Source organism: Diadema setosum, chromosome 8, assembly GCF_964275005.1.
Source record: "Diadema setosum chromosome 8, eeDiaSeto1, whole genome shotgun sequence".
In the NCBI taxonomy this organism is placed as follows: Eukaryota; Metazoa; Echinodermata; class Echinoidea; order Diadematoida; family Diadematidae; genus Diadema; species Diadema setosum.
The window spans coordinates 3,767,206-3,790,202 of NC_092692.1; the positions used below are offsets into that span (position 1 = coordinate 3,767,206).

Sequence of the window (22,997 nt, forward strand, 5' to 3'; positions counted from 1 at the left end):
ACGAAGTATGTAGAAGTGATATTTTGGCTGAAGTGCAAGTCCAAACTTCGTGCCTCCAGAGTTTCAGCTATCGGCAGCTACAGGCGAGGATGCACCAGACATCGATAATGTTGCCATAAGCATTAGCTCACATTAGCAACTTCCCAGGGATGTATAATATATTTTGATCCCCTCTGAAATCGATAGGAGCTGAAACAGTCAAGTTTAGAGCAATTGAACTTCAATATTTCTTGATTCATTTAGGTTCTCGCACTGAAAATCAAATTGGAATGAAGCCCCCTTTTTTTTTCATTCTATGCCGGAATTTCATTTGATTACAAAATACAGCGTAACTAAGCTAAATTGTTAGACTGAATTAATTATATTTGGTCCGAAAGCATTGATGCTTGATAGTTTTCATTACTCAATTTACACTGTGACTTGTATGGCTGAAAATAGTATGCCGTGTAGGCAGTGGAAAGTGACGCGAAATCATAATGTGAGGGGAAATTTTGAAGAGGGTAAGGTCATAACTCTTGCGCATTGAATATTATACTCGAGGCTTGACTGCTATGTAACATGTGCTATGTTTACCGGGCTCCTCAATAAAACGTTTCACAGCTGCAATCTGAGAATATGCAGATAAAGGTCATTGCAGACGTTCTCTCGAAATTGACTTAATTGTAACTGAGGTATTGATTTCTTCTTTTTTTTTAATATAGGTCTTTATGATATGCACAAACCAGGTGCATACTGAAATGTACAGGTGAATGTGCGTTCTTTTTAACCGAATTAACAAAAGACTGCTTGGACGTTTTCAAGAGCCTTTCTAAAAGATTATTCCAAGGTTTGTACAAAAGTCTATGGTTCCAGAGGTCATTGCAAGCTAGAGTGCTAACTGTGAATTGGAATATTGATATGACGCAACCAGCTTCAGGTTTGCTTCTGATATCCATTAAAAAAAGTATCGATTATTTACTATATTACAGGATTTTTCCGTCCCTTTCTCGAGTGCTAAGCACTTTGATTACTATTACATGTTGTTCATATTGTTTTTAATTTTGATACATCAGTAAAAGGAAAGAGAGACAATGAGAGAGGGAGGGAGGGAGAGAGAGTGGGCGTGAAGTATAAGGAGAGCGAGGGAGTGAATTACATTTTTCCTCCTAGATATGAAGAATGTACGTCAGATCCCCTCGCTATTTGTTATAACACATTGGTGATTTGGATCTGATAGCCGTCACAAAAACTGAAAATACTTACCACCCATCGATGTGAAAGACTTGGCTTGGGGGTACTTCCGGGTTTCATGAACTAACGAGCAAAAAACAAACAAACAACAACAACAAAACAACAACCGGATATGTACAGAGGTCAGAAGCTGCAATGAAAAAACAAACAAACAAACAAACATTGACCATGCAGCTTAAATCAGTGTTGAATGCCAAATACAGAAGTGTATTTTAATGATAAACATTGGCATAAAAATGTGAATGAAAAATAACCATTATCGAAGTAACGTTACAGCAGATTGTGCAGACATCAAGGCGATGCGCATGGGCAGTGGAACGTTTGCGTGTGTGTAGGGGGTACTCATGGTGGGGCAAAGGGGCCATGTGCCATTCACTCCATCTTCTTTTCTCTGTGACATAATAGTACATGAAAGGGGAATTCAAGAGTTGTTTCGCTTCACAATATAAAGCTACTTGCATTTGATGAACTGTCAATGTCAAGTCAATTTTAAAGGGATGGCACAGTATTGGAGATGAGAATTGGGCTTTTAACTTTTTGCGAGATGGAATTACATGCTCTTTCATAGTTCATAAGAGGTTTCTCATTATTTCACCAAAAAATGTTAGAAACCCGAAATTAGGCCTCAACCAAAACTACGCTCCCTTTAAGTTGATATCCGTATAAGGGGATTTCAAAACAGCTAAGAACCTTTAAACAAGAATAGACGATGCATTCGGATCTTCAACCAACACATCTCATATCGCCTAAAACAAGAGAGGCAGAAGGAGGAAATTAATGCTTCACTTTTTTTTTCCAATTTATGTCTTCAGCACCGAACAACGGTAATCAATCTAGTAGCATTTCCCTCCAACTGAAAACAACATAATTAAAAGGAGAAAAATAACAACGCTGAAACCGCTGACCAAAAACGAAAAATACAAACAACTCCCTCAAAAAAAAAAAAAAAAAAAAACCCGAACAAATTTAACAAGTAAATAAAAAATGAACAACGCTGTTTTGGGCAATCCGAATATATTTTCTTTTCTTTTTCTTTCTTTCTTTCTTTCTTTCTTTCTTTCTTTCTTTCTTTCTTTCTTTCTTTCTTTCTTTCTTTCTTTCTTTCTTTCTTTCTTTCTTTCTTTCTTTCTTTCTTTCTTTCTTTCTTTCTTTCTTTCTTTCTTTCTTTCTTTCTTTCTTTCTTTCTTTCTTTCTTTCTTTCTTTCTTTCTTTCTTTCTTTCTTTCTTTCTTTCTTTCTTTCTTTCTTTCTTTCTTTCTTTCTTTCTTTCTTTCTTTCTTTCTTTCTTTCTTTCTTTCTTTCTTTCTTTCTTTCTTTCTTTCTTTCCTTCTTTCTTTCTTTCTTTCACGCAATTGTCCTGTCGCCTGAAAGAAATTAACCCACGCACTACAGTTAGAGCTCGTCGGAAGCCTTTTCTCGGAATTTCCAGGGCAGTGACCGGCCCACGTGGTGAAACCACTCTGCGGTTTGATGGCATTCTGTGGGCGGTGTTCGGAATTTCCTCTCAAACCACGTTTTCACTGCTGTGTGCCCTATCGAAGCCCATACAATCACTGTCCAAGTCTTCTGCGTTGTCAACGAAGTGCAGTGCATCGGAAGAATAAGAAGTGAATCGGGCTGGTTAAGGTTTAGAAATATGCCAATAATTCGTCGAAATCGAGCGAACGGCCGCAACAGTAGGAGAGAGCAGCGTTACACTGGGGCGGGAGGATTCAGGCGCCCTGACTCGGCAAATTTTGTGGAGATGTCGACGGCACCATGGTCTGCACGTGTAGGTACTGCTGGTTTGCCAAGTCGCAATGGAGCGTCAGCCGCCGCCACTGGCCCCGTAGCTGGGGGCTCGGGTTTACGCGGCGGAGCAGGTGCAGTCGACTCTATGGCGCAGAGTGGGTACGAGGCAAGATTCAAAACGCCCCTGGACCAGAAGTACTTATGTCCAGTCTGCCTTGCTGCCCTCCGCGACCCTTGGCAGACAAAGTGTGGCCACAGATTCTGTAGAGCTTGTCTGACCAGAGCCAGTGGGTGAGATGAGATGTTGTATTGTTGAGTCTTCAAACTTGAGTAAATCACAAATCCTTTTCTGTTTTAATCACATACATTTCGTTGGTATTTACTCTGTGACAGGTGCCAGATTGTTTTGTCGTTGTTTTGGTTTTAATGGCGTGGATCACCCAGAATTAAATTACAATTATTAAAAATACAATAGTAACAAGTCTTCATCTTACCATTTCCATTTGTTAATGTGTGATTTTATTTGTCTTCTTTTTTCTTTCATCAATGCTATTAAATTCTTTTTTATGTCAATAGAAAAATGCACTGTGCACTGACATATTGTTATTTTCTTTGTGTGGCTTGTATTTCACAAAATTAAATTCCAAAAACTGTAAATAGTGCTTATTGCATTGCACATGTCTATGTATCTTTGAATACTTCCTCAGTAATAAAATTCCTCAGTAAAAATGTATATGATATTTCCTTTCCCATGTAGTGTTTGAGCCATGTTATACCTTGACAGAAAAATCTGTCTGTCCAGAGGGTTTTTTTTTATCGTATTTCTTTTTAACTTTTCAAAGGCTCTCCTCTGTAAGGAGATCCAATGAAGTCAGATGCAGTCTGTGCGGAACTCCCTGACAAGATAAAGACCGATCTTTTAGTCAGTGGTATATCATGAAGTGTATTGTTTGTTTGTATGACATCATTTGCTTTCAATTTACACCAGATCTGGTACCACCGCCAAGTGCCCCCTGGACAAGCTTTGGTTTGATGTCCGGTCTGAGGTCAGTGTTACTATCACTGCACATCTTTTATCTTGTTGAGGAAGAGTCCCGAGTATACTCGAGCAGGTGTCTGTGGGAAATGCATGTTGTAGCAAAATCAAGCCGTCCTCAATGGGCTAATGGTTTGACAGTGATGGTGGTTGTATATCTCCATCAAGATCCAACTACACTGTAAAAACATTGGTGTTAGATTTAACACCATGGGTGTTAAATATAACACCGATCAAGTGTCAATAGAGGACCACACCCACAGGTGTAGAAAATGTATTGTGATGGTGTTGAAAAATGTTCACCTGGCACTTCGTGGTGTTACTTTGACACTGTATCTGGTGATATTTTTGACACTGCGCTGGTGTTAATTCAATAATGACACCGCATGGTGTTGATTTGATATTGCTGGTGTTAATGTCAATGGTATAACACCCGTCGCGTCCAGCTTCAATAGAAGACCACACCAACTGGTGTTACTGTGGTGTAAATGTGTTTACACTTTCTTTTTTTTTTTTTAAATCAAGTACTTTATCGGAAAATTCTTGATCGTCTTGTTGAAGTTCAATATAAACAAGAAGTGCAGTAACTAAGAAACTATTAAAAAAAAACAATTTTATGTTTTGAAATGACACCCATAGGTGTTAATCTAACACCATAAATGAGCACCGAAAATTTAACACCAGCTCGGTGTTTCATATTCAACACCAGACTTTTTGCAGTGTAGATAATGAAAGATGGGCAATGTAAATACTGGTATGGGTATGATAATTTTGAAATTGCAGAATATCCGGATCGGAAACAAAGCAAAACAGAGCAACACAGTTAAAAACAGATTAGATGGTGTTAGCTACAAATACTGTGCATTTGAAAACTCTAGTATAGTAGTTTCACGTTTTCTGTTAACTTTGTCTCAGTTACTTGTCAGTAATACTTTCATATCATTTGAAAACATATATATGATAGTTATTTTAGGAATAGATTTGATTGAAAAAAAAGAAGAAGTCAAGTAACATTTCATGGTGTGGTATCTTTGCTATTGGCTGTACTTTCTCCATCTCATATCTAGCATTCCTGTTTGGCAAGCAATAACGTCAGTTTCCGAACCCATTCTACCTCCATGTGTCTGCCTTGTGTTCAGATGTTTTGCCATAGGACAATTCAAACCAAATAAATGATTATTATGTACAGATAGATATAGATAGAAAGGTTGCCAATTGGTACTTATCAAAATTCCAAATTTATAGGGGGCCTCCCCCTTCATCAGGGATAAGAATGCTAAGCTATCTTCATAAGTATTTTCATCCGTGACGAAGGGGGAGGCCCTCGAAAATTTAGAATTTTGACAAATTCCAATTGGCAATAATTATTGATGCGTTTCTCTATCGTGTCCTTCCTTTTACTACTAGTACTGCCAAAACGCGGATCAAATAGAATTATATATATATATATATATATATATATATATATATATGAAGAGTTTGTTTGCAAAAACTGATAAGTCCATATTTGTCAAATGGAGATATTTGCGATTAAAGGTCAAGAAAAATAAAGAGAATAATAAGAAAATTTCTGCTTCTTTTGACCATAACTTCAAAAATATACCTTTATATGTATTGACCAATATATCATTTAAAAGGTATTATTTTGTACTTTATGACAGAGACCGTACTTCAAAATCTTCAAAAATGGACTTATCGGTTTTTGCAAACAAACTCTTCATATATATATAAACATTGTATATATATCACAAGCAGCAAAATTGGACTCTACCACACAGACCCACAGAGATCACTCAATGGTTTGTTACTACACAAAGGTCATTTAGTGGTCTGTTCGAAGCATCACTCTTGTGATGTAATTGTGTTTCTCCCAATCTTCTACCTTGGCAGGTCTTTGAAGATGTAGCCATGAAAAGAGAGGTGCTATCTCTTACAGTGCTCTGCTCCAATGTGGACCATGGATGCGAATGGGAAGGAGAGCTCAGGGTTATGGAGGTTTGTATACCCACCTCAAGATTTGGTATCCTACACTTGAAAACCAAACTTTTTTGGTGATTTCATACCTTGATTTGTACTACAAAACATCTTTTTGAGATATATATTGAATTATGCTAACAAACAACTTTCTGAATCATAGAACATAGAATTGAGGGACCTGCAATCCACCAGAAGCTGTATTTTACATGATGGAGATAAACTGAAAAGCAGCAGAACAGTCAGTTTTTTTTTTCTCTCTCTCTTTAATAGGTCATGCATGTTTTCAAATATGCATGTCACTTCACCAAAATAACAGTGGTTAAAACCACAGCTGAGATACATATTGTATTTAGATATTGCATGAAATAAACTTACCATTTCTTCAAGGAACATCACTTTACACACATCCACTTGATCCTGTTCCAGTGGTTTACAATACCTTCTGATGATACTGTTCTCAACCCTGTACTGTAATTATCATCATTAACATCACCTCAGAGAAATCGTTTTTGTGGGACTTTTGCTGTTATTCTACTATTTTGTTTTGTTTGTTTTTGTTTTGATTCTTTTCTTTTGGTAGAGCCACCTCAGTGAGTGCCCTCATGCAATGATACTGTGCACGAATGGATGTCAGACACATCACAAGAGGGTGGATACTGAGGAGCACCACAGGGAGTGCCCCTCCCGTCTGGTGGAGTGCTCCTACTGCCAGCAGCAGGTCACCTTTAAGTGCCTCAATGTGAGTGGGTTTGTTTTTGTTTGTTTGTTTGTTTGTTTTTATTGAATCAATGTGAGTGGGTTTGTTTTTGTTTCTTTGTTTGTTTGTTTGTTTGTTTGTTTTTATTGAATCAATGTTAGTAGTTATGTTTTTGTTTGTTTGTTTGTTTGTTTGTTTGTTTTTATTGAATCAATGTGAGTGGTTTTGTTTTTGTTTGTTTGTTTGTTTATTTGTTTTTATTTTAGGATTGGTTTTTAAAATGATGTCTGGCAGAACCTAGTCCACCTTGTTGATTCTCAGGATTCGAGCATTCCATGTAATTTTAAGCAACGCTGCACACTGGCACTGATCCGACAGTCCCTGACCAGAAAAAAATCGCTGTCGAACCAGTAACTTTTTCAGGAATTGACCAGTAAAAAGTGGGAAGACTGGGTACCTACTGTTTCGACCTGTCTGTCAGACCACTAGAAAAAATGGGTTAGTGTGCAGCCCTGTTTTAAGTACACTCTTCAGTGAGGCCAAAGATAAAGTTGTTCAAATTCATGAAATTCTTCCGTCGAGATGTTTTCATCACAACTGATTGACAAATTGTCCCACGTCGACGTAAAATAAGCACTGAATTGATCAGTGTTTTAGTAGTAGCCATGATAAAAAATCAGGAGGTCGTAGGTTTGAATCCTGCTCGAGTATGTACGCCCATGATTTCTTATCATGGCTACTACTAAAACACTGATCAATTGAGTGCTTATTTACGTCGATGTCGGGCAATTTGTCAATCAGTTGCAAAGATAAAGTTGATTCTCAATAGACAGGAGTTGAAATTCAGATTGGTATGTTGACCAATCAATTTCTTCTTTGAGATAGTTTGTAATTTGTAACTACAATAATGACTTACATAGGTTTTTGTGTGTTGACCTTTTGAATTGTATTAGTTTTGATAAATCCTCCTGATAGTGTGGGACATCCCAATGACTTTCTGCAAATCAAGGTTTTGATTACAGAATTTCCAGAAAATGAATATCTCCTCTTCCAACTTCAGCAACACCAGGTTCTGCTCTGTCCACGGTACATCTTGGACTGTCCTCTCTGTGGAAAGACAGGCTTTGTGCGTGAGGAGGTGAATACTTCATCCTTTTCTAAAATTTGTATTCTTATCAGGGACATTTAGACAATAATTGATATATATATATATATATATATATATATATATATATATATATACACACTGATATATATATATATATATATATATATATATATTTTTTTTTTTTTTTTTTTTTTTTGGGGGGGGGAGTCTTGTCAATTTGATGTTTGCAGAAAATATGTGATTAAAAGAAATCAAATCAGCCAAGCTTGAACATTTTTGAAGACATAAATAAACCTACATCTAGCATTGTAAACATCTACATGTCAGTAAAGTCACAAGCCAAAATTATTATAATTACTCCGTTACTTGATATATATATATATATATATATATATATTTTTTTTTTTTTTTTTTTTTTTTTTGGGGGGGGGGAGTCTTGTCAATTTGATGTTTGCATTACTTCTAAACGTCTGAATTGTCTTTGCTGGTGCATTGTGATTCCATGGAGAGTGGATGTTTGCAGAAAATATGTGATTAAAAGAAATCAAATCAACCAAGCTTGCACATTTTTGAAGACATAAATAAACCTACATCTAGCATTGTAAACATCTACATGTCATAAAAGTCACAAGCCAAAATTATTATTATTACTCCGTTACTTGATTTTTATATCCCCCTAACAACTGTTCATTCTCATGTGAACAAAAGACTGGAATAAGATTGTGCTCGATTTAGAAATAAAAAAAATCAAAGTAAGAAAACTATAACCATTCAGTGGCAAATGACATAAAATCCTGTGTGCATGTAATGCTCATGTAATATTGATGCAATGAATGAGAAAGTGTTTTCTGTAAAGTAGTTACTTTTATATTGTTCTAGATAATGCTAGAAACAAAGTATCCATAGCTAAGAGACAGACACCCAAATGTATGACTGCAATTTTTGTTCAGATCTCTTTAGGATAGTAGCTTTCAAAGACTGTCAGATATGATTTTGATTTGTGTTCAGATCACACAATTAAGAACCAGTTTTAAATGTAATGAATTGAAGGCAATTATGAGAAAATGGAACTCCCTCTCCCTCACCTCCCCCCCCCCCCCCCCCTCTTTTCTATGTGAAGAGATATTTTTCTTGTTGGCTGCTCCAGAACACAGATTGGGGTATTGGCTGCTCTGGCAGTGCAAATAGCAGTCTTGATCTCCTTTGACCTTTGACCATGAACCATTTCATTTCTTCTACGTCATATTTGGCAGCTGCCCAAACACACAGATCACAAAGATGGTGACTGTCCCAAGGCAGTGGTACCCTGCCTGTTTGCAGAAATGGGATGCCAGATCCAGGTAAACTTTTGCACAATACAGGGGCGGATCCAGGAATTCTGTAAAGAGGGGGCGCATTTACAAAATTACAGGGGGCGCACACACCCCTCACACAATTTTTTTCTTTTTATCGCTTTTGTTTTAACAAAAAATAAAGGGGGGGGGCACGCACCCGGTGTGCTCTCCCCTGGATCCACCACTGCAATAGGTTTTACTTGTCTGTCTGTTTGTCAGTCTGTCTGTCTGTCTGTCTGTCTGTCTGTCTGTCTGTCTCTGTTGGTCTGTCTCCATATTTTGATTTCAAATTTAAATTGGACTTATGATTTGTTTTACCTGGCCATTGAAGAAGCAGTGGATGGTTGTAAGCCAACCACCATATGCATACTTGCCAACTGGTAAGATTTTATCAGATTCAGTAAGATTTTTTACGTTAAAAATAGCAAAATCAGATTTTCTGTCAGAGAAATCAGATTTTTAAAAAATATTTAGATATACCTTTCATGTGTATTTTCTGAAGATTTGACCGAAAGTAAGATTTTTAACTTCAGTTTGCATATGAAATAAGATTTTTGCAATCCACAAGTAAGATATTTCGTCTTGAAATATTGGCAGGTATGCCATATGGGACTGATAATTTTCACTCCCCTTGGAAGGACTAGGCAAGGAGAGTAAAATTTCTTGCCCGTTTAGACACAACCACTGCAGCTAAGGGACTTGAACCAGGAACCTCACCATTGAAAGTCCATAGCCATATCCACTGAGCCACAAGAGTTCTGTGCTAGTTTCTTCACTTGCCCTTAGCAGTCTTCAAACATAACTGTGTTCTTGGATGAGCCTGTTGCTTCTTTTCTTGTGCAAATATGTACATGCTCCCTATGTAGTTTAGATCAAGTTCTATTGCATGTGATGCTTTCTATATATTGCATCAAAGAAAACATGTATGCATGCTGTCAGGTGTCAAAACAGTCTTGATTCTTGGCACCAATATTGCAATATGGCCATTGTATGTCAGAAGTGGTTTGAACAGTTTCAGTTTATCATGTTTCCTGTAGATGATTCCTTTCATATTTCCCCTTCCTTTTTGATATTCTTCCTGCTCTTGCTTATTATAGATTCTCTGTATTAGTTTGTATTTCCTCACAAGATTATCTTCTCATTCTCTCCTCTACGGTCCCCTCCTCCTTTTTAAAGGCATAATTTACCATTTGCAGATGAAACAAAACAAAAAACCCAGTGTTAGTGCTTTAAAATACATGTAGTTCTAAAATGTGAGTTAGGGATAGAAACAACCACTGTCAAAATTTGAATCGGTAAAATCAATGTTAAGTATTGTTAAATATACAAAATGTGAAGAATAGATATGATAAAAATGTTTCTAGACTAAACCGTCTATAATTACAGTTTAATGAGAAAAATGCAGATATCTCCTTATATTTTAGGCTTTATCATGAAAATTCTATATGATAGGAAGTTTGTGTTACAACAGATCTACACATATGCATTAGATGTCACATATTGAAAATGTTTAAAATCACTGTTTCCAAAGATGAACAGGACCTTTAAATGGGAATTCCATCCAGAGTATCATATTTCTTTCTAGGAAAACAGAAAAATCAGGGAAGAATCCATATCAGTGATTTTTTTTTTTTTTTTTTTGGGGGGGGAGGGGGGGTGGGGGGAATCAGACATGCAAATAAGTATGAACTGGTAGAGTGTAGAGAAGAAGACAGATGGGCAACTCTGTGTGATATTTGTGCTGACCAGCTCTCTTTTTGTTTTGTACACACAATTGCTTTAATTCTTTTTTTTTTCTCTCAAATATTTGGGCATGGACAAAAGTTATACACAGAGGAGGACATGCAAAACAACAACAACAAAAACAAACGAAAAACCCTGACTTCTCATGACATACCAAGAACAGGTCTGAAGAAAATTTATCTTGTGGGAAGTATGAAAATCGCTTACATTTTTCGTACAAATCGAATGGAGAGTAACTCAGTCAGCACCTACCGTATGCCACATAGAGTTATGTCTTACTTTCTAAACTTACCAGTTCATAACTCTTTTGTGTGTCGGATTTATTTCCCAAATCTTCACTAATCTACTTTATCTGATTTTTCTGTTTTCATACAAAGCAATATGATATTAAGATGGACTTTCCCCTTCACATCTTTCTCACTTTCCATCCTATTTTTATCATATTCATTATTTCCCACATTTCTACCACCTTCATGACCACATTCCATCATGTTCCTTTATTTCTATTTCATTATTTCCCTTTGTTTCCCTTTCATCAATCTTCCCTGTTTTTGAGAACCACTTCATATCTTCCCTCAATATGATTTAATATTCCTATTTGTGTCATTCTCTTATGATCCCTCTTATATCTCACCACAATGTTTTATACAGCTGTATAATACTTTATCCCTTTCTTATGTAGTTAGCTGTTGCATCTTTTTATTATGATGTTAAGTATTATTATAGTTTCATAAGGTAAAGTAAAAAAAAAAAAAAAAAAAAAAAGAATTTCTTTACTTGTGCCCATTTTCTTATGTAGTAATTGAGTATTACTTCAGTTCCTGTATTTTCAAAATCCTATAAATTGCTGAATTAATGATTAATTCTTAAATTATATTAGATAATATGATGTGAGATGATTTGATATTATATTATATTATATTATATCATATTATATTATATTATATTATATTATATTGTATCATATCATATTATATTATATTATATTATGTTATATTATATTATATTATATTATATTATATCATATTATATTATATATTATATGATATATTATATTATATTATATTATATTATCATAATTGACAACACTTTTTTGAAGATAAGATTTCTTTCTGTCTGTCTCTGTCTCTCTGTCTTTTAATAGATTTTTTTTTTTTTTTTTGTGCAGATGTAATGTAGCTATTTTCATCTAATATTTCTCCGGTATAAGATGATAAAACTCGGAGGTGCCAATGCTTTGATAAAAAGATGATAATTCCTGCAGCAAAATTCCTCTGGGACTGTATGGTTTAACTGGCTCAGTCCCTGTTGTGTTCCAGGTAGGGCGCTCCGATCTTCAGCATCACTGCCAGGAGTCCGTGGGCTGCCATCTAGAGCTGCTCTTGACTAACCATGTGACGCAGGTTGAACGGATGCGGGAGCAGAATTCCATGGTGCAGGAGCTCAGGGAGACCTGCTCCAGGCTGATGTGCCAGAAGACAGAGACTGACAGGTATCATCAATATCAAATCTTGAAATTCACTGCTATTCTCTTTTAGGTTACACACTTGTCAATAATTTTCCAAGAGGATATGTGTTGAAAAACAATAACAAAAGCAAAAATCTCCTGTAAAATATGAAAGATATTCATTTCATATATATGATTTGTGTTTGATATCATATTAAACTACTGGTAGCTTTTCTCCCTTTGCAGTTTACAAACTGACATTTTCAAGGGAGGCTTTTGGGCCCAAACTTTGCTCCGAGATCTTTGAATACAGACTCCTCTCAAAATGATGTGTGTTTTATAATTATGCATAAAGATTGATTTCTTCTTGTCAAATTTGAAGGAAAGCATGGCCATCCACCTTATGAGGTATGCTTTGTAGAAGTTTTTTTTTTTGTTATATAGTCTCTCTCTCTCTCTCTCTCTCAAATATGTTATTATTATTATTATTATTATTATTTTTATTTTTTATTATTTTATTTTTTTTTTTTGTCTTTGATACCAAAATGTGAAAGGGCACGGAACGGGCGGTTGATCTCATCTTTATGATGATATACCTGATAGAGGGCTCACTCCATATCAAGGAAATTCAACCATGTCATACACATGCATTACATGGGGAATATGATTGTCAGCATCTGCCCATGAAATGGAAAAAAGGAACATAACTTGAAAGTGACCTAATTCTTTTCAACTTTGATATCATCAGGTAGACCAGAAATGTAACTTCTTTCAATTTGATATATAATTATTCTCCCAAAGATAATATGACAATTAACCCACTGAGGACAAGTCCCAAGTATACTGGGGCAGGTGTCTACGGGAAATGCATATTGTAGCAAAATCAAACCATCCTCAACGGGTCAACAATGTACTGTAAGCCAACCGTAGAGTAAACTATTACTTAGAACATAATTTTGAAGGAAAGGTTGTATACATCAATCAAATGACCAAAGAATGTCATATCCAATTAATTTTGACATCAAAGAGGTTTCTTTTTTCTGTGTGACACCCTTATTATAGCCATTTCATTTCTGATGTCTCATTTTTTACAATTGTATAATTAAAGGGAAACATTATGTCAATGGAATTAATTTGCATGCATACATGAAAATGTAAGTATGGATGTATAGACATAGGATGAAGAATCCTGATGTTCGCTGAGTATTTTTGAATGGTTATAATCTTGCAGCAAGATAGCCGCCTTGACTGAAGAAGTGGATCTCCTGAGGGAGGAGCTAGCCTTGTCACGGAGCACCAACTACACCGGCCAGCTCCTCTGGAAAGTCCAGATCTCCTCTCGGGACTTCACCGCGCCCCTCTTGAGCCCACCTTTCTTCACCGCCCCCTGCGGTTACAAGCTCCGCCTGTGCCTAGAGCTACGTGGCCACGTCACCCGGTCCGATTCCTACACCTCGCTCTTCGTCATGCTGTGCAAAGGGGAACACGATAACAGCCTCTTCTTTCCATTCAGCGCTGTCTGCGCACTGACTCTCTTTGACCAGAGCGAGGGCAGCAATCACCTGACGACCAACATCACGTGCCAGAAGATGCCGCGCCCCCAAGAGGAGCAGAGCCAGATGCAGAGTCGGGGACGGCTCAAATTCATGAAGACGGATACGCTAGTAAATGGCCGCTTCTGCAAGGAAGGGACCCTGTACTTTCAGGCCAGAGTGACCACTCAACCAATGCTGCCCAGTATAGGCAGGCAGGACTGACCTCACAGTGTCCCACTGTCCAGTACAGCTAGGCCAAAATGACCACTAAGTTTGCACTGCCTACCTAGATATTCAAATCCAAAGCAGGGTGAAGAGTCAAACAACTCTATGATCTTTGTCCTTTGGGCCAAATCTATTGCCAACCAACATCCTGTTCATAATCAGCATGTGAACTACAAATATGTTATATTTCCAGGCCATCATTATCCAGTTCACTCCAGCCATAATAACCTATCACCCAGCATTGTTTGGAACCAGAAATTCCATGCCAGAACAACCAACTTTCGGCCTGCACTTCTTATTTGCCAAATTTAACCCGAGATTAAAAAAAAAAAAAAAATCACAGTCCTTTACATCCACACGTCAGTGGCCATTGAAACATAACTGCCTATTTGAGCTAATCTAGAGTGTCAGTTCAAATGACAATAGCTGTTATTTTTGTATGTACCATAAAGTGATAATGATGAAATGCTGCTCAGTATTTTAGGCCATAGAGAACTACAAGCTGAAAGTGCCCACCACTTGCCTTCCAGATGAAAAATTCATTGGACATCTGTAGTACATTCTGAAGAAAATGACTAGAAAAACTGTATCCTGCCACACTGACCACTTCATTGGTAATTTTCACATTTTGGTTTGATACATCAGCACAAAACTTTTGACTACTTAAGAAAAAACTGTCCCTCAAAAAGCTTTGTCTCTGATGAATGGACAATTAGGGGTCAACATGTTTGATGATTATGCTTGAAAGGTTAAAGTTGTTCAGGTTCCAGAATGTTTAATCTTTGTGTTTCCACCATGAAATGGTGCCAGAGATGTCATATGTCTTCTCCTGTTTGCCCATCTGTATTTACTACATATTTCTGTTATCCATAACATCACAGAGTGACTTGAGATATCAGTACAACATAACAAATTAAATGGTGCATGGTCCAGTGTCGCCAAACAAAAGTTGATGACCAAAATTGAGTTTCAAAGAAATATACATTTTATGAAGACTTGGCCCAGTAATTATCTATCAAAGTGCATTTTCATTTGTGAAGTCATAGATGGAAGTTGAAGATGAGATTCTGAAAGTTTACTTTTTTTTTTCAGTGACATGGCAAATAGATAATGAAATTAGAGCAGATATTGTAAAATTATAAAGGGCAAAAATGCAGTTGGCTCGTTTGATTTTGCAATTAATCTTTTGATAATGTTAGAAGAAGAATTTTAGAGGTATTTGACTGAATGTTTCCAAACTTAATACACTGACACTGTAACAAAGTGCAATATGTGTGTCGGGCAGAATGTTGTGATAGTTTGTTTAGTGTATACTCTATAAAAACATACCGGTATCTGTCATATGATCTTCTGTGAGTCATGATGTGTAGTCTTGCAATATTTTATGTGCACTTATTTATGTTTGTGTATTCATGTTCCATGCATCTGAGTCTAGCATGAGGAAAATAATGTATGATTGAAAAAGAAGTTATTTTATTTCACTTAAGCAGTTCTTCAGTGGTTTTATTTGTGATGTGTGATTCTAAGTTATTTGAGCTTTGGGGAAAAAAGTGTGGCTGGTCAGCAAAATCTTTCATATTGATGTAAATAAATGCTGCCTCCACGTTGTCCTGACAAGAAGAGTAAAAATACTATACAAACAGCTCCAGGCTCACTCATTTTTTCTCATGAAGGGACTTTGAAAACAGACTTTGCCATTTTGACAGCTGAAAGCAGTGTACCATATTCATGTGTCATTTTGTTTGTTTATATGTATTTTGTGCATATTAGTCTTGTTTAATATGTAGTGCATGATATGTTTTTTTTTTATAATGTATTGATCATTGAAGACTTGTAAGTATTTTCTCTCCTATTGTTTTCTATTTTATGGTTGCAGCTAGTCCTTGTGTCTATTTCCTGTTAAAAAACAAAACAAAAACAAAATCACTGGAAGCAACAGAACATGATCATATTTTACACCAGAATGAACTGTAACTTTTATAGACATTATAAACTTAAATGGTTTTACATAATCACAGTAACAAGGATAGAAAAAATAATTGCATTTATGAAGATTAATGAAGATGTTTTAATGTGTTATTGTCTGCATATTTGATGTCAATGTAAACATACTCTGTGCAATCTTTTAAGATTTTGAGTTAATAAAATTATATTCTGATATACAAGAAAAAAAAAAAGAAGTCCAGAGAATGGGTACTTGAAAAGAAGACATCAATTTCATGTTGGGTGTGAGTGATTTTCTTGATAGATACGTGTACATGTATGCTTGTGTGATTGCCGACAATGATTTACTATGATATACACTGTGTGTAGTATTATGCCCAACATAAATGTTTTGTTTGTGAATTCAAAGAATACATAATATAGACACATATGCATCACTATGTGATCACAAAGGTCACATCACTACATCTGTGAAGGAATGTTGTAATCAATTGATGAGACAATATGAAGATAGGAAATCATTTTTGAAAACATGCTCACCAATTTCATGCGAGTGTGTGTGGATGTTTATACTTGTATTCTTACTTAAAGTATTGAGGTGTATTCAGTGAATTTCATCACTATTAACAGCTGTAAGATCAGCATTTAACATTAAAAAAAAAATTGTTGGAGGAGTCTGCACCTTTGAAGATGTGTTTATCTTTTTTTAGAAATGTGGAATGAATCATCATCATCATCATCATCATCATCATCATCATCATCATCATCATCATCATCATCATCATCATCATCATCATCATCATCATCATCATTTCAAAATATTCTGGCTATTATGCAGGGCTATTAACAAAATATTGCACAGAGGCCGTGAAACGTTTTAAGGGAATCTGCTGGCAGCTTGTAGGCAAGTGGTACCCCCTTCCATTCTTTTTCTTTCTTCCCCCGATTTTATTACAGGGGGTATTGCAGCCCCACAGCCTCCCCAACCCACTTTCCACGGTCTCTGCTGCATGACGATGAAACTTCGACTTTGGAATTAGCGACAATACAATAAGCATATCTATGAAGTTTACCTTGTCTCGCACACATACATTAATGTTAGAAGACGAGGCCCTCGACATCATGACGGTATGCCGGTTTATAAGAGAGTGACTCAGTACTGTGACTGACAGTCATTATCACAGTATTTGTGTCGAGGTCATAGTGCAAATGAGTTTGTTTGTACTGGGCCCATGTGTGAAGACGCCTCAAGGATATGCCCTTCAATCATCAAAGTTCCTGTTACAGCATGTGCTTTATTTCACTTTAAAAATGCGCAGCAGAGCGAGCACATTGATTTCCGAAGTTTTGTGTCTTTGTCACGGCATAAACGTGAAGAGAACTACTCGTAAAATAAGACCATTAAAATGTACTACATGTACCAAGGTTCGGTGTAGCATTTTCGACATTTATATGAGATGAAATCAAAGTACTTAAATCATGTGCATTGCTAGAATACCATGACATATAGTCCAGCTTTATAGAAAGTATGATGAGGCATATATCATTATCGTATCATATTATATCACAGAGTCAGTATACCTTCAACTTAAAGGCCCGAAATCTCAAAGGTGGAATAACTTTATTACACCGCTTATTCCGCCGATTTATTACTCCTCTTATGCAAATCAGGCCCTCGTGACGTAAAATGACGCGATTTATTCCCCGGAATCTATTCTCAAAGGTGGAATAACTTATTCCTGCTTTGAGAATTCGGGCCAAAGAGTATAAATTTATACACCAAACGTTTTGAATAGGGCGATGTCAAAGTGAAAATACAATGTACTACAAGCAGGCCTATACTAACGCGGATGTTGCAAATGAAATAGTACATATCTTTCTTCATACCACTAATGTCAGGAACTTGAACTTCAGGAACAGGACTGTATACTTTCAGAAATGAAAAGGTCCATTAGGCCATACCGAGACTACGTCCAAAGTCTCATCTTAGCCGACCTTGAGCTGGCTCAGATGTCTACCCCCTCCCCCCCCCCCAAAAAAAGAATAATAATAAAATAAATAAATAAATAAAAAAAAAACTTTCCGTGAGTGCTTTTATTCAGAATGATTTTAGTTGACAGAGGTCTTAAAAAAAAAAAAATCACTTGGAGATCAGTACGAGATTTTTTCTTAAAAAGTTTAGTGAGCGAATCACCTCAAGGTTTTTGTCTGTTAATCATTCTATGACGTCAGTATAGGTTCTGCTGACAAGTGAAGCATTGTGATCTCAAGACTAATACCGGTGGCAGAAAAGAAAATGAGTCATTTCTTACTGAGATTACACCGAGTAGAATTGACAGGTGAACAAACGCAACAAAAGAACAGTGTTAGGCTATTATTGTGCTCGGCGAAAATGTCGCGTCAATTTTTGGATTGCTCCGAATTGAATAAGAGCCCAGATTCTGCAGCTGCCAAGAAGAATCTTTTAAGTATGACTAAATAATGGAGCATGTAGCTCCATGACTAAATTGTTCGAATTTACAACTTTGAGAGGCCATTTACACATACCTAAGCTTGGTTGAAATTAATGCTGACATTTCAAGGAACTGTACAGTGTTTTCCGCATGGCTGCGAGGGAATCTGTCGTTCTCATTAAGGCACAAATTTATTCAGAGAAAGAATCCTTGAGAGTTGAAACAATGGAAAAGTCATAATATAGATGAGAATAGTTGTACACTAAGAACATACAGGACTGAACATTCATCCTCAATCTAATCTGCTATCACTAAATCAAAATGATTCTGTATACATTGCAGGCCCTATAAATATGCCATTGTCATACAGATTAAAACAAAATCATTATCTGAGAGATGGTAGTTTGAATACTTCCTTTATTTTGATGCTATGCACTCAGAAGGTCAGCATGGTAACTGACTGAAATTTCAAGGAATCGACCAATTCCTTAACCCGTTCCATACAGGACCCTGGTATAGCCTGTGTATTAAGTATATGGGGATTTCAGAATTCGGTATGGAACAGATTTATTTAGATATTAACTTTTTAACAAGTCATTGTGTTCCCCTACAAGTGAAATCACAACCGTAGATTGTTGGTTTTAATGTCCTGCTGTATCAGACCATGCAACTGTTTTATTGTATAATCACTTTGAAGATCAGTGTTGTTGTTTTTTTTTCATCATGCTCTCAGTGTTTTCCTTAATTTTTAAAGTCGTAAATGTATAAGCGTAAGGACACAGCCACAAAGATATATTCATATCTTTGGAGACGATGAGCTCCCTCGTGGAGACTTGGTATATATTTGATATTCTTGTTTATATCTCTCTAAGATTTATAATGTTTGTTTTATATTAATCAATCTGTCTGGGGCAAATTATTTGTATATGGCCCCATTTTTCTCTCTCTCTTCTTTCGTTCTTTAAAACAACAACAACAACATAATTACATTCACCCCCCATCATTATTATAATTTATTTCGTGGAAGAGATGTGTTGAGTAATGCACTCAGAAGAGTATTGACGGAAACCAGTTTGTAACCGTACTAAAGTTCATCATGTCTGAAAAACTATCACATATTTACATGGTGAGTCCTTAAAGGGATCGTATAGTTTTGGTTAAGCCTTAACTTCAGGTTTTTATCATTTTTGGTGAGATAATGAGAAATCTCTAATGAAATATGAAAGAGCATGTAATTCCAAGATGGGTTTAATGTTTATTTGATGAAAATTGGTTTTTAAATGGCCGAGATATCCAAAAACAGAGCGATCCTAATAAAGTGCGGGACCCACATTTTATTACTATCGTTTTGTTTTACTTTGTTTTTAGATGTTTCAGCTATTCTAAACCCGATTTTTATCAAATAAACTTTGAATTCCTCTTAAACTTTACTATTTCATAAGTGTTTTCTTGGTATCTCGCAAAAAAAAAAGTTAAAGCCCAATTTTCATCTCCACCAACACTGTACCATCCCTTTAATGTATCATTTCACGTTCATTAGTCCCTTTTATAATATTTCCGATGTTCCTTCATCTTATAGATGATTATCATACTACATGTAGTAGATAAAGTTCATGTAGGCCTTCACCATTACTCCTTTTTCATTAACATTCTGCAATGCGTTCAAGTCAACTTTGACAAAATAAAATAATGTACAGTAGAATCAAACAAAATCTACCAAAGTTGGATCTACAATGAAAAGGTCAAAGAATTTGTATAATGCCTAATTTCACAGTTGAAGTTCTTGCCGCAATATCATCAAGTTATATGACAACTAACAAATAAAATAAAGGCACGCACCCGTTTCTCTCTCTCTCTTTTTTTTTCAAATGTGTCACAGATGTCGCAATTCCATGTTTATCTGGATTATTTATTATCTTTATATTTTGATGAACGAGTCTTTCCTGCTATCAATAAAGATGCGTGCATCATTCAAAACAATCTTTATGTTACCTGATGAGCTAGACCAAGTGCCCTTTCGTTGATTTTTGTTTTTAATTGTCGTTTCGTTGTTATTTTCATACCCCGAGTTTTATCGTTCTCCTATTCCATCTCAAATTGTTATATAGTTTCCGCCTACAGAGGGCGGCGCGCATCCAAAATTAGAGCCTTCTGACCAAAACCTGACCAAAGATCCCTTATCCACAGAGGGGCTCGAACCAAAGCTATGAAACCATTGCCGTAAACCGCACTGACCCAAATTTTGCAATTGCCCCCATTATTAATTTGGTACGCATGTTCTAAGTTTTCTTAAATAGGCCCTATTATTTTCATTAAGCGTTTCATTAATCTGTCGCATATAAACAAATACACATGATCATATGCATACTTTGACCAGGGAACCAGGATGGTCGCAGCCCCCCCCCCCCCCCCCCTCCCACACACACACTTTGGGCTTTTGAGAAAAACCAGAAATCTGTGTAAAAAAAAAAAAAAAAAAAAAAAAAAAAAAAAAAAAAAAAAAAAAACGAAAAGGCACCCCACTTGAACACTAGGTTCCATCCACATCCTTACCGAACGGGGGTGGGGGGGGGGGGGTTACCGGGAAACATCGACCCTTGACACAACCACTTGAGCACTAACCATCCCCACTCCCAACACACGCAAGCACGCACACACACCCACACACACGCACACGCACATAAACTATCAATAGGTATACTTGTGGGAGTATACCCCTGTTTTCTCCCATATAAATAAATATGAATGCTCCCACAATGCCATTTTATCCCCACAGTTCCTGACCTTTAATAAAGCAAAACAAAAGATGGAACCCCCACAATGTACCTCTTGATCGAACACATACACACACGCACACACACACACACACGCACACACACCCCAAATTGTTCTGCCGTCCCTGGTATAGACGAAAACCCAGTTGGCCAAATCTCTAGCCAAATCACCAGTGGAAAAAAAAAAAAAGAGAAAAAAAAACATGCATTACCGGTATGCAAGCAGCTTCAAGCTCCTTGTATATGAGATGCGCCGATCGGGCATCACCGTCATCACCTGAGCAACCGATGACGTTGCTTAGTAACGTGCAAGTCCACCTGTCTCATCTCTACTGCGCCGCGAGACGAAAAGAAAAGTCCGCATGTGTACAGTCTACACTATAGACCTTTTTTGTTTGCTTATTTCAATGCCAGAATATCGGATCACCTTATACATCACATCGATCAATATACTATTGATGCACAGGTCTGAGTACGTCAGTCGGAATTTTGTGAATAATGTAACCATGGAATATTTAACCCACGACATTTTGTGCGTGCTCTTCTGCTACGACGTAAATAAGTACAGAATCTAGACTATGAAGGGTGTGCAGCTCGCATGCAGCGAGCGAGGCCATAATCCTGACAGTGCGGGGGTGGGGTGGGGGTGGGATAAAATGCCTTTGTCGTGCAAGAAAGACAACAATCCGGACTCCCCCTATTCACAGACTTCACAGACTCGATATTTGAATTACATGTCCTTGCATCGATATTTACGTGAAGTTAACCCTTTTCACTGGTCAGAAAACATAAATGATACAAACTGCGATTTCTATTGCCACATTTCGGCTCTTGCTAAATCTGATGACGCAAATCAATACTTGTACTTATTTAAATACTAGTACACGCTGCCTTTTGTAGTCTGACCCGACCCTGCGAAAGCACAAGCCCGGCGACCGTTTCAGCCAGCAGCACGTGCATCGCCGTGTGACGAATCAATCCAACGCGATATCGCTCTTACCAGCAGCTATTGTGCAATGTGTATTCCGCGCATACGTGACGTGAACGTGAGTGATCCACACATCACAATCGAGTGTGTGTATGCACCTAGCTTTAGCTAGTATTATACGCTGCCGTGGTATACAAATTTGTATGGATCGGACGGGCCTCGCCTCGGTCACGTTTAGTGTCGACATTTTACGTTTACGTCGGAACTCATACCCGGTAATGAAGAAAATCGGAAACAAGAACTGCAGCTAGTTGTAGAGAGGGTATGATTTCGAGACATGGGCATTTCTGATCGACTTTAAATGATCAAGTTCAGCCTTGGTTTGGGTGATTGAGACATCCGTCTGCGTGAAAAGTGTTCGTACCCAATGCAGTGTCCTGTAATAAAAACAGAAGGTAATGGACACACAAATTACCGTCATGGACACCGAAAAAGTACCACTGAGACGGGAAGACTTTGTGCTGAGGTGAGTAGGTTTTGTCCTTTGATACCTGATGATGCATGATGTACACAGTTTGTTTTGCTTGACATAAATATGTTGCGAGTGCTGACGACATCAATCCTTGTAAAAAAAAAAAAAAAAAAAGCTTTTCACAACCTAACTATTTAAAAGCAACACGGATCTGCCTGTTAACATAATAATAATAATATTACTGGAGGGCTGGGCTGGTCTACCATTTTTCTATTTTTTTTTAAAACCGTTTGTCTTTGTTTTTATAAATGTAAAGACTCTACTATAATTCCTGTAGTGTACAAAATAGTCTCAAGATTGGCTC

At 36.8% G+C, this 22,997-nt stretch overlaps 1 protein-coding gene across 1 annotated transcript; it reads left to right on the top strand.

The window, feature by feature from the left end:
• The first annotated feature begins 2,865 nt into the window (after positions 1-2,865).
• Positions 2,866-14,276, top strand: LOC140231706 (TNF receptor-associated factor 6-like). The gene is made up of 8 exons (XM_072311859.1): positions 2,866-3,251; positions 3,949-4,006; positions 5,887-5,991; positions 6,554-6,712; positions 7,731-7,808; positions 9,032-9,118; positions 12,175-12,347; positions 13,534-14,276. Exons 1-8 carry the CDS (start codon positions 2,866-2,868, stop codon positions 14,057-14,059), a joined length of 1,572 nt encoding a protein of 523 aa, XP_072167960.1. The 3' UTR covers positions 14,060-14,276.
• Positions 14,277-22,997: the final 8,721 nt, after the last annotated feature.

Bases quoted from the DNA above. Each gene is read 5' to 3' on its own strand.
- LOC140231706 (XM_072311859.1), top strand. From the start codon at position 2,866: ATGCCAATAATTCGTCGAAATCGAGCGAACGGCCGCAACAGTAGGAGA. The intron at 3,252-3,948 runs GTGAGATGAGAT...AATTTACACCAG, and splicing joins TGTCTGACCAGAGCCAGTGG to ATCTGGTACCACCGCCAAGT. The intron at 4,007-5,886 runs GTCAGTGTTACT...CTACCTTGGCAG, and splicing joins GGTTTGATGTCCGGTCTGAG to GTCTTTGAAGATGTAGCCAT.